The 15,718-nt window shown below is 41.9% G+C and overlaps 1 protein-coding gene across 1 annotated transcript in view; it reads right to left on the bottom strand.

The window, feature by feature from the left end:
* The window catches only part of SDCCAG8 (SHH signaling and ciliogenesis regulator SDCCAG8), a 139,689-nt gene that overhangs the window by 29,092 nt on the left and 94,879 nt on the right, over positions 1–15,718 (bottom strand). The window contains 1 exon segment of the mRNA XM_081315960.1: positions 12,121–12,252. Coding sequence (XP_081172086.1) covers positions 12,121–12,252 — 132 coding nt within the window.

The following is a 15,718-nucleotide window of genomic DNA, read 5'->3' as shown; positions in this document are numbered from 1 at the left end:
CTGGCCCATATCTCATTCTTGAACCCGGCCATAAGGGACGGAATGGTGGAGTGGAATTAACTCCAGAGGTAATCTCCACACGGGTTTTATGGCAGGCAAAAGTGCAGATCTCAGTTGCAGTTCAGAATATCACAGGCCTCCCTGTACTGCTGAAGGATTGGATGTTGTTGGGGCAGGTGAGCCCAGCTTTGGAAGTGGCCATGTTTATTCTCAAGAGATGATTTTTTTTTAATTCCATTTATATCCCGCCCTTCTCCGAAGACTCAGGGCGGGTTACAAGCTTAGCAGTAGCCTTCATTCTATGTATATGCCTGCTTATTAGGGCTTTCACACACACCCCCAAGCGGCATTATTACAAAGTCAGCTTTGTAATAATTTTGATGTGAATTGAATTGAATTGAATTGAATTTATTGAATTGAATTTATTAAATTTATATGCCGCCCTTATCCCTAAGGACTCAGGGCGGCTCACAACAATAAAAAGTTAAAAACATAAAATACAAAATTTAAAAAAGAATTAAATAATAAATGTAATAAATACATAACAATTAACCCAATAAAACCAAATTTAAAACTATAGTCAGTCCAGGCCCAATTGTTGGAACATCCATGTCTTCAGGTCATGGCGGAAGGACCAAAGGTCAGGGGCTGTGTGCTGTTACGGTAGCCAAAGTATTGGTGGAGAAGTTTTTTGTACATTGTGGGCTGCCTCAGTGCATACGTTCTGACCAAGGGAGGAACTTTGAAAGCAGGCTTGATAAGCAACTACTGGGCTTACTGGGCATTCGGAAGTCCCATATCACCCTGTATCATCCACAAGGAGATCCGCAGCCTGAGAGGTTTAGTCGTACACTTTTAGATATGTTGGGGACACTCACTGAAGAACAGAAGCAATACTGGATGCAACATATTTCTACCGTTGTGCATGCGTATAATAGCACGAGGAATGATGCCACCGGGTATTCCCGGTATCGGTTGATGTTTGGTAGGGAAGCCTGCCTGCCAGGAGACATAGTCTTTGGCACCTCAAAGGATGAGACCTCAGTTAGGTCACATTGTAATTATGTAGATAGATTGAGGAAGAATTTGAAGGGGGCTTATGAAAAGGCCGCAGGGGTTTGGGGACGGCGAAATAAGAGGAACTATTTATTTATTTATTTATTTAAATTCCATTTATATCCCGCCCTTCTCCGAAGACTCAGGGCGGCTTACAAGCTTAGCAGTAGCCTTCATTCTATGTATATGCCTGCTTATTAGGGCTTTCACACACACACACCCCAAGCGGCATTATTACAAAGTCAGCTTAATTGTCCCCAACAATCTGGGTCCTCATTTTACCTACCTCGGAAGGATGGAAGGCTGAGTCAACCTTGAGCCTGGTGGGATGCGAACCTGCACTAATTGCAGGCAGCTGGTGTTACTTCGAACCCACAATGATAACGAGGCACAACCACAAAACAGAAACCTAACTACAGCTGCAACATCAGCCACTTTAAACCCCTCCAAACCACACAATAAGCAAACTGACACCCACTATAAAAACATGGCATCACCACAAACACGAAGCCGAACAAAAGCAGCACAACTCACCAGCTCAGGTCTAAGGCTGGCAGCTGAGACCAGCCCATCCACTCAAAACACACCCCCACCCAATCAGAACAGCCACATGCTTCTCCCAGAAGAAGGAAGCTGAAGCCACTAGCCTGATGATGACGGATGGGATTCTGTCGAAACGTTGCTCCTACACCTTTAGTTCTACGCGGGGAAAAACCCGAATGACCAAAAATCCACATACAAACACCCGCGAAAACCTCAGAAAACACACACATATATATATATATATATATATATATATATATATATATATATATATATATATATATATATATATATATATATATATATATATATATATATATATATATATATATATATATATATATACATACATACATACATACATACATACCGTATATACTTGAGTATAAGCCGAATTTTTCAGCCCACTTTTTGGGCTGAAAAATTCCACTTCGGCTTATACTCCAGTGAACAAAAAAACTTACCGAGGACTTGTGCGCGGCCGAGGCTTTGGTGCTTCCGGGATCGCGCGCACCTCTCCCAAGCCACCGCCATCCGGAGACCTGGTTTCACGGCAGGTAACACAAAGCGATCGGGCCTTTCCTCCCCCCCCTTTCCCTCCCCCCTCCCGCTCTAGGGCAGAGATCCCCTTCCTGCCATGAAACCAGTCCTTGCAGGCGTCGCACTCGATCATGAAGCGGGTTACATCGTAGGGCAGCCAGGCAGCGGAAAGAAGCAGGCAGGCAGGGCGCGGAGGTCCGGAGACCTGCCGACGTTTGGGGAGGTTTGGGGAGGTGCGCGCCTCCCCAAACCTCCCCAAACGTCGGCAGGTCTCCGGACGGCGGCGGCTTGGGAGAGGTGCGCGCGATCCTGGAAGCACCGAAGCCTCGGCCGCGCGCAAGTCCTCGGTAAGCTCCGGGCGGTCACTTGCTTCGCGTCTCCTGAGGGAAGGGGGGGCGACTGGAGCGGGCGTGTTTCCTCGCCTGCTGGGCGCCGCGATTTGCCCGGGGAACGTGCGGGCCCCGAATTGCAGCGTGGAGCGAGGAAGCGGACAGCCAGGGCTTCCCCGAGAGCCGCGGCCACACAGGGTATTCCTGTGTATTCAGGCTTGCAAAATGGCGGATCGAGCCTCTGCTGGCGGCAGAGGCTTGCAGAGCGCGGATCCCAGCCTCGGCTTATACTTGAGTCAAGAACTTTTCCCAGTTTTGGGGGGTAAAATTAGGGGTCTCGGCTTATACTCGAGTCGGCTTATACTCAAGTATATACGGTATATATATACATACACACACACACACATACTGATCAAAAAAACTAAAGGGAACAGAAAATAAGACATCCTACTATTAAATACAGTACATTGTGTTGTTTAAGTGTTCCCTTTATTTTTTTGAGCAGTACACACACACACACACACATTCTTCAATAAATAAAACATATATATATACCGTATCACTAAGATTCTTCTTCCTTTGAGGCATCATATTTCTACTTTTCATGAGAACAAAAGAATTGCAACAGTTGCAGTCAATGAAAATAGCCCGTCTTTGAGGGAGATGGGTGGTTAAGAAATAGAATAAATAAATAAATAAATTGCAACATTTTTCATTTCCTGAAATAAGGCAGTACCAATGAAAATATGGATCTTATCCTTGATTTGGATTGATCCAATTATCCAGCCAATTACAGCATTAAGGGAAAGTCAACTCCTGTAATTTGCCTATACCATATATAATGAAATACTGTTAATCCTTAGACAATGGGATAAGATATAGCCTAAATTCATAACCAATCAAAGTACTTCTTGAATGTAATTAAGAGGTCATCCATTTGCACATATACAAGCTATATAGTTCTTCTTTAATCTTCCTTTGAATTCATTTCAGTGAATTATCCTTGTAGTTTTTATTTTGACAGCTCTCTTTACAGCAGTAAAACAAAATGTGTGCATTGCAAATGGCAAGGATTCAAATTTCAGCTATGTTTATCCAAAATAGCACTGAACTGCTTCTGTACTTATGCTATACTGCCTACAGCCTTACGGAAGGGGAGACAGATGGGATGAATTTAGCAGAGAAACAGCTGGGGCTTGAAGTAGAGACAAGCAAAAGTTTTGCTATCAGGCTTCATTATGTATCAAGGTACCAGTAAAATGTGTATCCATAAGGCAGCCAAAAAAGTGTGTCATTTGACTAGTGATAATTACCTTTTCTCAACAGCTGACAATGTTCTAAGTAGCATTAAATAGGTATAATAATTAAGCAATAAGACAAGGCAGGCAGTGCTTTGCTTGGGATTATAGCTTGCCTCAGGTATGTTGCTAGGCATAAGGCTGAAGGGTGAGTGTTTTTAGCCACTTGAGAAATGTAACAATCCCTAAGAAATATACTACCTGAAATGTCTCGCTGCTCTTAAACAAAAGTCCAGAGATGTTAAACATTCCAAAATCCTGTGGATTTTGTTGACATGAAAATAAAATGTTGAAAGCCCAGTGTCTTTTAATTCTATCTTTCAAAGACCAGTCCCTTATTTGCATACTCAGTTAAAAGGCTCAACTTAGATGAATGTTCAATATCTATCCATTACATTGGAACATCATATTCCTATTAATCCACAGCTAGCAATATTGTTTAGGTTACTAATGAAATAAAGGTTTTTGTATCAAGGTCATGTTTTTTTGATTTGTGGATTTTGCAATATTTCTACATTTCTACATTCTCAGCCACATTTCAACTCCTTCAGTATTTATCTGCATACTGATGTCCAAAAGACAGCCACAGAACAGTCAATGCCAGTATTATATTATTTCAGAAAGACACTAAGAACTGCTCCATTAGAGTCAAAGCCTTAGAACAGTCTGATTTAGAGTATGGCAGGCTGGCAAGGACAGTCTGTTTGATTCTGGAGTAAAAAACAGGAGGAATTTACCAATTCAGTATATAGCAATTAGGTTAGAGAAACAGACAAAATGTACAGTATTACAAGCCCTCAATGGCCTAAAATTGATTTTTTCCTAAAAGTCAAAAAGAGGCATGATTATGATTTTAAAAGCTCTAAGAGATATTGCACATGTATCAGACTGCTACACAGAAGTCTCTGCAGTAGACAAGGAGAAAAAAAGAAAAATTATAGACAAACTGCTTGTAGATTTTAAACGTTATTAAATAGGAACAAGTCTCTTACATTCTTACAATCTAGTGCTTCATGTAACCAATGTAATCCATAAATGCATTTAGTATATTTCTCAACCCAGATTATTTTCACAACAATATTTCTTATTCCACTTATTTGTACATTTTAAAAGTTCTTTGTAAAAGAAAAGATTTCAGAGTACTTTTGGTCACAAAGCAACTAAAGCAAAACCAGAAACAATCAGTGTGCCATTTAAAGAACTCTGCCAAATAGGTTGGTAATTAGATTTTACTGTTATTTGGAGTTCATATAAGGCCTATGGAAGGATCCCAATTTTGTTAAATACCCAAAGTGGATATTTGCTGCGTGAGATCTGCCACTAACTAGTATTTACAAAACATCATACTGTGCATCTTCAAATATCAGAGGGATACCACACAGAAACTGAACTTAAACACACAGATGTATCCACAATAAAGAAATGAAGACAATGAGAAAACAGTAATTAGACATAAATTTAAATACCTTCTTAAAAAACAATTATTTATAGACAAGTGACTCAATTGGAAACAAGCTATTAGAATTAGCAAAGAGGGTCCTGCTCAGAATTTATGACATAACATATACTTAAAAATAAAAGCAGAGTATTTCTGCAACACTTATAATCAGGGTCAAATTCTTAAGTAGCTTGTGAATTAGATGCTTATTGTGGGATATGACATGCTGTTTTTGTTTAGTATTGCACTGGTTTCTTTCCATAAATCTGCTAAGATTGTACTGGCTCACTTCTTGGATCTTAGATCTTAAGATTGGCTGCTTTCCTTAAGTTAAAGAGTACTGGTCATATAAATAAAGTATGATCCTTAATTCTTCATTCAACTCAATCTATCAAAATACTTCAAAATGAAATTAAAGTGGGGTTTGACCAAAGTTTAATGTAGACAACCTACCTACTTGAAGCTTAATAATACAGGCATCCAATTCTTATACCGTAATTTATTAGTTGTAAAAGTTATTTGCAAAATGAAATAATAACACTTAAGACATCTGCCTTTTCTGACTATAGCAACCTTCACAGATGGGCTGTTTTCCTCCTTCCTTCTGCCTTTACATGATTCAATATATGGAGATGATGGGAAATAGAGAAATAGGAAATATGCACTGTTTTTCCTTCTTATAATGTCTCTGGATCATAATCATAAATATAGTAGAATGGATCATAATCATAAATATAGTCATGTCTAAACAACCATTCAAGACAATGCTCCTAATTCATTTTTCAAGTAGAGTTAACCACATATTTTCTACAATTAAGAAACGTTCATTGCAACACCTAACTGTAAAGGATATTAATCAATAATCTGATGGATTCCTTTAAGAGCTATAGCTCATGTGTGAGACGAGAGAATGAGCAAAGAAGGGGGATATTAGTAAATTCACTTCTATAAAAACACTATAAAAATATGGTATCAAATATAACATGTACCATGGTGAAATAGATTCCATAAATGATATGCTTGCCTTCAATTCTGAAAAGGCCACCAGTCCAGGTATTTGGCTGCCAATACAACCCAGAAGCATAATAAACATTTGACACATCAAGTCTTTATAATCTAACATCTATGAAATTAGACAAGATTTTTTTTTCTTATTTATAGTAACAGGCAAGTGCAGAGCTCTCCCATCTTGTTACACAGATGGTTGTGCATTTTTTTTAATTGTTAACTTACAGCCACTGATGCCTGAGGAATAGATACACATCTGCCCCAAACTGCCAATCCTCTAAGCTTTTCGTTTGAATTATGGTACTCAAAAGAGATCAAGTAGGTGTTAGAAGCCAATTTTAAAAGCAAAACATTGGTCATACTCATAGACATATAGTAGATGAAGCTACATAGACAGCAAAAACCTCTTTTGGATTTGCAAACACCAGGTCAACAAATCAAAGAGTAGCCACGGAATGTAAAATATTATTTGAAGGGATGTTTTTAATTGTTACCATGTTATGGAAATGGCTGGTATTAATTACATGTGTGACTGATTCATGTAGAAATAAAAACAAATGAATTGTTTTTAACACACCATCTCTTGTCTTCAGCAGCTCTCTTTTCCCTGAGGTACTGATACATTAATTCTGCTACACATGAGTGCAAGCAAATTTATATTAAGTTTGTCTAAGAAAAAGAAAAGATATAACATTTTGACTAATTCCAGTGAACTTGCATAATTACAGCAATCTAACCATGACAGTGGTTACAAAACCATATAGTTGTATTTTTAATCAGGAATCAAAACTTAACATTCTAGAAAATACAGCATCTCATTGCATTAGACAATGCTGCCAATATCACTAATTTGTAAGGTGTTTTTTTTTAAGTCAAAACTGGATTTATGGCCCTCCCAGCCAATTATATCTTTCTTACTAATTCTGGTTTTATGACATTACAAATAATTACAAGAGACGTTTTCAGGCTTTTAGTGTGTGAAAATTAGGATGAGCAAAGATTACAATACTGAAAATTCAAGTAAGTTCTAAAAAAATGGGCTAGGCTGAACTGATTTGAGTTTTTGCTTGTTTTATATTTTATGTTTGACTGTATGACTGGATCAGATTGATGACCACATTTAAGGAATGAATGCTTAACAAAAGCTGTTTTGTTGTTTTAGGCTCAATTGTGTATCAAGAGAGGAAAGATGGATGCTGCCATTTCAGTGATTATGTGGACATTATAGTAAATTTTTTACCACTGTGGTAAAAATAACACACTGGTCATTGGGGTATGATTCATGTTCTGCTTTATTCTATCAACACTATACGCTGCTATACAAGTAGTGTGTGTGACTGAAGCTGGTTGAGTGAAGATAAAAGATTCAAACAGATTCAGCTCTGTTCATCAAGTTTCTTGAATTGACAGTCTGCAAGAGAAGGCAAAGTTCTTTGGGTCCATGTAGTAAAGCCCCACCTCATAATGAGACCATAAGTCAACAACAGGATATGGTGATATGCTCATTTATTTCCTGTCTTCTATCATTGGTAGAAGTGACTTTAAAATTAATGCTGATTTTTCCTCCAATGTTTTGAAGGAAACTCAGTGAAGTTTCTCATCAGATGTAGCTTAGAACTTTATGACTTTCATTGTGATTAATCATAGTCACAAACATGACAAGACACATTTTTGTTTCTGGCCAGAAGATAAGTGACCTAAATTAGTTAAAACTATCTACTGTTGTGACTATTATGCTTTAAGATTTGGAGCTACAACAATTGCAATTTGCCTATTCGCAGATGAAATTAGGTGGAATTTTCAAGGCTTTGGGAGATTTTTCTAACCACTTGATGGATTTGGAGGATAAGTTTACAGAATTGTTGAGTGCTCTTCGAAACTCTTAACATTTTGGTTTTCTGAAGCATTTAAGATATTCAGATGCTTAATGTACTTCCAGCTTGTACAGCAATCAACCCCACAAAAGTTCCCATTTGGCACACAGTTTCTGACAATGACCACCTTTTTCTTGTTGCCAGCTGTCATATTCAGTGCTGGAAAGGAAGCTTATTTCTGATTTATAGTAGAATAATTTCTTCCTACTTACAGAAAAATCTTATTCTGCATGTACAGGAGAAAGATGGGGCTAGATCTCCTCTTTCTAACTGATGATATTCTGAAACACTGCAAGACACTGAATATATACAATATATACAATCAAATCAAGACTCAGTCCAGATAAGATGGAAGTTTGGTTGGCCACAGATATGACAATGTGAAACTGTAGGTATACCCTATTCAGAACTGGGCTGCATTCCCTCTGAAGCAGATTTGAAGCCTGGAGGTAATTTTAGATCCAGCACAGTGTACCAGTTGTGCCTGTTTCTGCAGGAGACATACATGGTCATAATGATGTAAGCCTTAATTATCTCATGTTTAAATTAATGTAGCTATTTTTTCCAGGGGCCTGCCCTTGAAGAATGCTTGGAAACACTCAAATCAAAAATAATGTGGTCACATTGCCTTCTTATGCAGGCTCTGTTTACCATGATACGCTATTCCCATACCAACTGCTCAAGTTTTCAATCTCTCTTGATCATAGCTAAGGTGCAGGTCCCAGAAAATCCTAAATAATTTAGGGACAGTACATTTGAAAAGTATAACTTTTCATATGATCCTGTCCATTATTTAAAAATTGATTTCAGAGAAGGTTTTCATCACCAAGATATGGCACACTAGTGACAAAATGGAACAGAATTTTTTTCTGTGGCAGAATTCCATCTCTAATCTTCCATTTCTAAGGCAATTAAGGTTGGTTCCACTTTTATTTAGTGTTTGATAAACGTGTATTCTCTTGGTGGTCTTTCATATCCATATATTATAGCTGAGAACATGTTTATGACGATATGTACTTTTGCTGACACACACACAAAACTACTAGTGAATTTGTACCATGTTGTTGTTGTTGTTTTTGTCTTTTTAAGTAGTTCTGGGCATCTATAGAATAGCTTAGTGAAAAGTTACTTACATCAACCATAGCTGATGAAGCTTAGTCAATGGAGATATCCAGAGCTTCAGCTGATTTTGTTCTGTTGGCAGACTTTCATTTATTAAACCCTGATATGAACTGGATAAGCATTCCATAACTGCTGCTATGATAAAAAAAATAATAATGCTGAGGATCTCACCTGTTCTATACCAAATCCATACTCATTTCCTTTATATATAAAAACATTCCCTTCTCACCCTATGAAAGACATTTGTCTTTCATGGGGTGAACTGAGAGGACCTGAGAGAACTGAGGGTTTGGGGGTTCTGTGCAGTATCTTAGCTGTTCCTAGCACTGCACTCTTCTGAACAAAGCACAGTGACATTGTTCCTAGGATCTCTTGGAGCCACTCTTCCAGCTTAGGAGTCAGAGGCTCAAGAGCTCCTACTATCACTGGGACCATTTTGGCCTTTACTTTCCATATTGACTCCATTTCCTCCTTCAGGCCTTGGTACTTCTCCAGATTCTCATACTCCTTCTTCCTGATGTTGCTGTCACAGGGCACTGCTACAACATTGTGCCTATGTTCCTGTACACTGTGTCAGTTACTTGGTTGTGCCATTCAGTGCATGTTGTTCCTGCCTGCATCTTATACCCTGCCACTATATGTAGGAATCTCTCTCTCTCTTTATATTATAGATGTTATATATAATTTTTATATAATATATAACATTTTTATTAAGAGTTTTAATAATAATAAGAACATTTACTAAGTAAAGGAGAACAAGAATGGAAAAGACTGGGCCAAGTAGAAATGGGCACAGGAAGACAAAGCTTATTAAACTGATTAAACACATCAAAATTTAAATATTTCTGGGAGTTGTTATTTATCCAGGTTAAAAAAAAAGAATTACATGCATATCCTTGCCACATTTTTTATATTTCCTTTCAGATTACCTTCTGGGTTAAATTGAGCTGCAACTGCAATTTTTCTATATTGGGAGTTCAAAAGAATCCACCACAGTACTGTACAATATTAAAGTCTCTAATCCAGGGCTTTTCAACCAGTGGTACGGGTACCACCTGTGGTACATTGGCACCTGGCAGGTGGTACGTGACCATCCTAGAAAAGTGGTAGCGGGGGAGGGGAATGAGCTGAACCAGTGGCAGCACTGCACAAGCCTGAGCGAGAGATGGCTGGAGCTGCAGGGCTGTCAGGGCTCAGTGGAAGCGCCAGGATCAGCGCTTCTTCGGGGCTGTCAGGGCTCAGTGGAAGTGCCAGGATCAGCACCAGGGTCCAGCTGGAGCTCGGCACTGATCGTGGTGCTTCTTAGCCCAGAAGAAGTGCTGATCAGCTGGAATGTTGCAGCATCTCCAGGGTCTTGTGATTTACATTCAGATGCTTGGCAACTGATTCATATTTATGACGGTCACAGTGTCCCAGGGTCATGTGAAGTGACCAAAACCTGCTGCAACCACCCAGCAGATGGGGGAAATAAAAACCAAAAACCTCCCACCCCACCCCCGCTGCCAATCCTCAACAGAAATGCTCACAACAATGAAAAACTCAGACAGGAAGAAGAGTGCTGCCAGGCAGGCAGGCAGGTGTCTTGCTCGGTTGTGGCTTGCAGGGCACTTTTTTCAGTGCCATTGTAACTTCGAACAGTCACTAAGCAAACTGTTGTAAGTCGAGGACTACCTGTACTTCATCACTTTTTTCCTTTTCTTTTTTTTTTTTGGTCATCAAGTTTTTGACACCTTGCTAGGCGACTGGTGGTACTCGGATGTTGCCATATCCTAAAAGTGGTACAATGGGTGAAAAGGTTGAAAAGCCCTGCTCTAATTCAAAGCCAAGGATCTATGGAGCCAGCAGCTATAGAATAACAATAAAAGTTGCTTGATAAAGATAGATAGAACACAGAATCTGATACTATTTCACAACCAGTTGTGAGGATATAAATGTATGGTAGAAAAAAATCTGAAGACAAAAAAGGTCAAATCTCCCTCTCCTTTATTAAAGCTAAAACAAGCTTTATGACACGTTTGAAATGGAAGGGAGGAGCATTTGATGAATTGACGATCAACTGCCTCTATTCTGAGGGGACAAAGTAAACACATATTGTCACAAGCAGTAACATCTGAAATACTAGTAGATAACATATTTGTAAGGAAATATTGCAAACCTTAGATTAAATCACTAATGTAGTAAATACAAATCTAGTGCCATTTTGCAATTTAATAGGTTCTGATACGAATATTACCAAGAGGACTGGAAATTAGGCCAAATGATTATAAATGACAAGATATATAAACAGCAAGTAAGACATTTAGAAATTCAGTGAGAGGAAAAAACTGAAGAAGTGGCATTTCTTAAACAGATGTAGGGGTGACTGCAGATGGCATGTTAGAGAAGGTCAGCTGCCTCAGAGGCAATAAACAAGAAAGTTGATTTGTGATTGAACACAAAGAAGAATAATGCAAAAAGGGAAAGAGTAGCCTGGATACTGAAAAAAACTAATATTTTAAGCTATTCTAAATGTTCAGCAATCATTCTTCTGTGTTATTAATACCAGGATATATACATTAGAAGCTAACTCTCATGGCAAATGTAGATGAAGAGGCATATCTAAGTCTATCTGACTGGTTTAAAAGGTAACAATCCTGTCTATCATAGGTACAGAGCGATATGGAGGTCTGCCTCAACTGGATAGAGAGGTTTTTCAAAATAAGATATATGCAAAGACATGAAAATGATTTATTGGAGGCAAGCATATTTGAATATAATTTGGACTGCAGTTGTATTTGAATATCTTATCTATTCAATTTTTAAAACATTAAGCAATTACCTGAAATATTGGTCTTGTTTTTGAAATGAAAAGTATAGGAACATCAGGTTTGTTATAGTAAACCACACAGGGATAAATTAATAAATCTCCCTACCTTAGCTTCATTTTCTCATGCATCCTTCCATGCTGGATACACTGATCCTCCAATTCATCATGCCTTTTCTGCACCTTCTCAAGTCTGTCATGGATATACTCATTTTCCTGACTAAGCTGGCTGATTTCCGACCTAGAGAATTAAAAACACAGATGATGGATGTTTCCAGATTTTATCGTGCAGTTTATCATCAACTTAACAACTCTATACTTCACATCTGCATCTTTCTTCAGAACAGGGAATATCAAAAAGTACTCTGGCAGTACTGTTGCATAGCTGGGGACATAAACCTATCAGAATCTGCAACTTAAAGCCTCTATCTAGACCAGCACTGACTTAGATAATAGGTGTTATAGTCTAATTTAGAGGACACTATGATGTAAATGGCTGAACTATTGTTGCCAGGGGTGAGGGGGCTTATTGGCTTTTTATTGGGGTTTTATCTTTGTAAATTGCCCAGAGTCACTGTGAGGGATTTAGGCAGCCATATAGGTTTTGTAAATAAATAAATATAAAATAATGTAAAATAAATTAAACCACAGACTTTTGGGTGGAGGTTCATTACACTAGGGAATATTTATTTATTTATTTATTTATTAGTTTTTATAAACCGCCCTTCTCCCGAGGGACTCGGGGCGGTGTACAGAGGAAGGAAGGTATACAGACCGAACAATAAAATAATAAGAAACACTAATGAACATAAACTGGGACCCCAATTAACGTTATCATGCCAGGCCAGCCTGCTGGAATAGGAAAGTTTTTAAGTCGCGACGGAAGGTACGGAGGTCAGGGGCCATCCGGATTTCGGTTGGTAAGGTGTTCCAGAGGGCTGGTGCACCCACTGAGAATGCTCTCCCCCTGGGGGCCATCAGCCGACATTCCTTGAGCGGTGGCACCCTGAGGAGGCCCTCTCTGTGGGAGCGCACAGGACGGTGGGGTGCTGACATCGGCAGAAGGTGCTCCCGTAGGTAGTCCGGACCCATGCCATGTAGGGCTTTGAATGTCATTGTTAGCACCTTGAACTTCACACGGAAGGCAACCGGAAGCCAGTGCAGCGCACGGAGGAGAGGTGTGATATGGGAGTATCGGGAGGCTCCCAAGAGTGTCCGTGCCGCCGCACTTTGCACCAGTTGAAGCTTCCGAGTGGATCTCAAGGGCAGCCCCATGTAGAGAGCGTTACAATAGTCTAGGCGAGATGTCACAAGGGCATGGGTGACTGTACGTAAGGAATCCAGGTCCAGATAAGGCCGTAGTTGGCGAACTAGCCGAACCCGGGAGAAGGCCCCCTTGGTCACAGCTCCAATGTGGTCTTCCAGGGAGAGCTGCGAGTCTAGGAGGACACCCAGGTTGCGGGCCCTATCAACAGGGGAAAGTAACTTGTCCCCAATGTTAAGCAGTGGGACGTTCTGAATCTCCTGGCTTGCCGGTACGTACAGCCATTCAGTCTTGTCCGGGTTCAGTTGAAGCCTGTTTCTCCCCATCCATTCCCGGACCGCTTTCAGGCAGCAGGACATCACGTCTAGGGCATCACTGATATTGTTAGGAGTTGAGATAAAAAGCTGGGTGTCATCAGCATACTGATGGTACCCTACTCCAAAACTGCGAATGATCTCACCCAGCGGTTTCATGTAGATGTTGAACAGGAGAGGCGAGAGGACCGACCCCTGAGGGACTCCGCAAGCGAGAGGCCTCGGGGTCGACCTCTGTCCCCCTGTCAGCACCGACTGCGAGCGACCCTGGAGAAAGGAGGAGAACCAACGCAGAACCGTGCCTCCCACTCCCAGTCCCCTGAGGCGTCGCAGCAAGATACCATGGTCGATGGTATCGAAAGCCGCCGAGAGGTCTAATAAGACTAGGACAGAGGAATGGCCCCTGTCCCGGGCTCTCCAGAGATCATTCATCAGAGCGACCAATGCCGTCTCCGTGCTGTAGCCCGGCCTGAAACCCGATTGGTACGGGTCTAGATAAACCGCTTCATCCAGGATCTGAGGAAGTTGGTGCGCCACCACGCTCTCAACAACCTTCGCAAGGAAGCGAAGATTGGAGACTGGACGAAAGTTATTCAAAGAGGATGGGTCCAAGGTGGGCTTCTTGAGGAGAGGTCTCACCACCGCCTCCTTCAAGGCGGTGGGGAAGTGACCCTCACTCAGAGAAGCAGAGATGACCGCTAGGAACCAGCCTCGTGTCGCCTCTCGAGCTGCATAGGCCAGCCAGGAAGGGCACGGGTCCAGTAAGCATGTGGAGGAGCTCAACCTTCTCATAATCCTGTCCACTTCCTTAGGAGTTACAGGATCAAATTCTTCCCAGATGACGTCGACAAGACTGTCCATGTCTTGTTCTTCCATCTCAGCCCAGTTGGAGTCCAGACCAGTTCGGATCCGAGCGATTTTATCCAGCAGATATTGACCAAATTCCTCGGCTCGACCCTGCAAGGGTTCCTCCCTCACCTCTTGGTTTAATAGGGAGCGAGTCACCCTGAACAAGGCAGCCGGGCGATTATCTGCGGACGCGATGAGGGTGGAAAAGTAGTTGGATTTTGCCACCCTTATCGCAGCGAGATAAGACCTGGTGAGGGTTCTTAGTCGCAATCGGTCGGATTCGGATCGACTGGACCTCCAACGGCTCTCTAGGCCCCGTCTCCGACGCTTCATCTCCCGGAGCTCCTCGGTGAACCATGGGGCTCGCTGGGATCTGCGCCGGGTCAGAGGCCGCAAGGGTACAACTCGGTCCAGAGCCTCCGTGGCTGCCTTTTCCCAGGCTTCCACTAAGGCTTCCGCCGAGCTGTGAGCAGGGGGTGCATGCGAGTCCCTAAGCGCTGCCTGGAACTTATCAGGGTCCATTAGGCGCCTAGGGCGGTACCATCTGACTGGCACCGTGCACCCACGGTGGGGGGTGGCAAGGGGGAAGTCTAGCCGCAGGAGGTGGTGATCGGTCCATGACAGGGGCGTAATAGTTGTGGCACCCCCACCGACATCATCACGCCACCGTCCAGACAAGAACACCAAGTCTGGGTTGTGGCCTCTCTCATGAGTCGGCCCAGAAATTATTTGCAACAGGTCCATGGCCGTCATGGAAGCCATGAACTCCCGAGCCAGTTCGGACGATCCTCCCAGGGACGGTAGATTAAAGTCGCCCAAGACCATGAGTCTTGGGAATTCAACCACCAACCCTGAGAGGACATCGAGTAGCTCGGGTAGGGCCGCCGCTGCACGATTAGGTGGTAGGTACGCCAGCAGCAGACCCAACTGCGCCCCTGGGCCGAATCTCAGTAGGAGAGACTCACACCCGACCATCTGAGGGACGGTGGTCTCTCGCGGGCTAAGGGATTCCCTGATGATAACTGCCACTCCCCCGCCCCTCCCATGAGCCCGGGGCTGGTGCTGTACCTGGAAACCTGGCGGGCAGAGGTCAACCAGAGGAACACCCCCCTCTGGGCCCAGCCAGGTTTCCGTGATGCAGGCCAGGTCCGCATGCTCACTCTCCACTAGGTCACGAATGAGGTGAGCTTTGTTAGCTGCGGACCTTGCATTCAGGTAGACCAGCCTTAGCATGGGAGGGTGCGCACCTTTGCTCCCGGGTCCTCCGGGGGAGAACAGAG

Source organism: Vipera berus, assembly GCF_964194415.1.
Source record: "Vipera berus genome assembly, chromosome: 1".
Lineage (NCBI taxonomy): Eukaryota > Metazoa > Chordata > Lepidosauria > Squamata > Viperidae > Vipera > Vipera berus.
The sequence above is the reverse complement of the archived record's forward strand: the minus strand, read 5'-3'. Positions and strand labels throughout refer to the sequence as shown.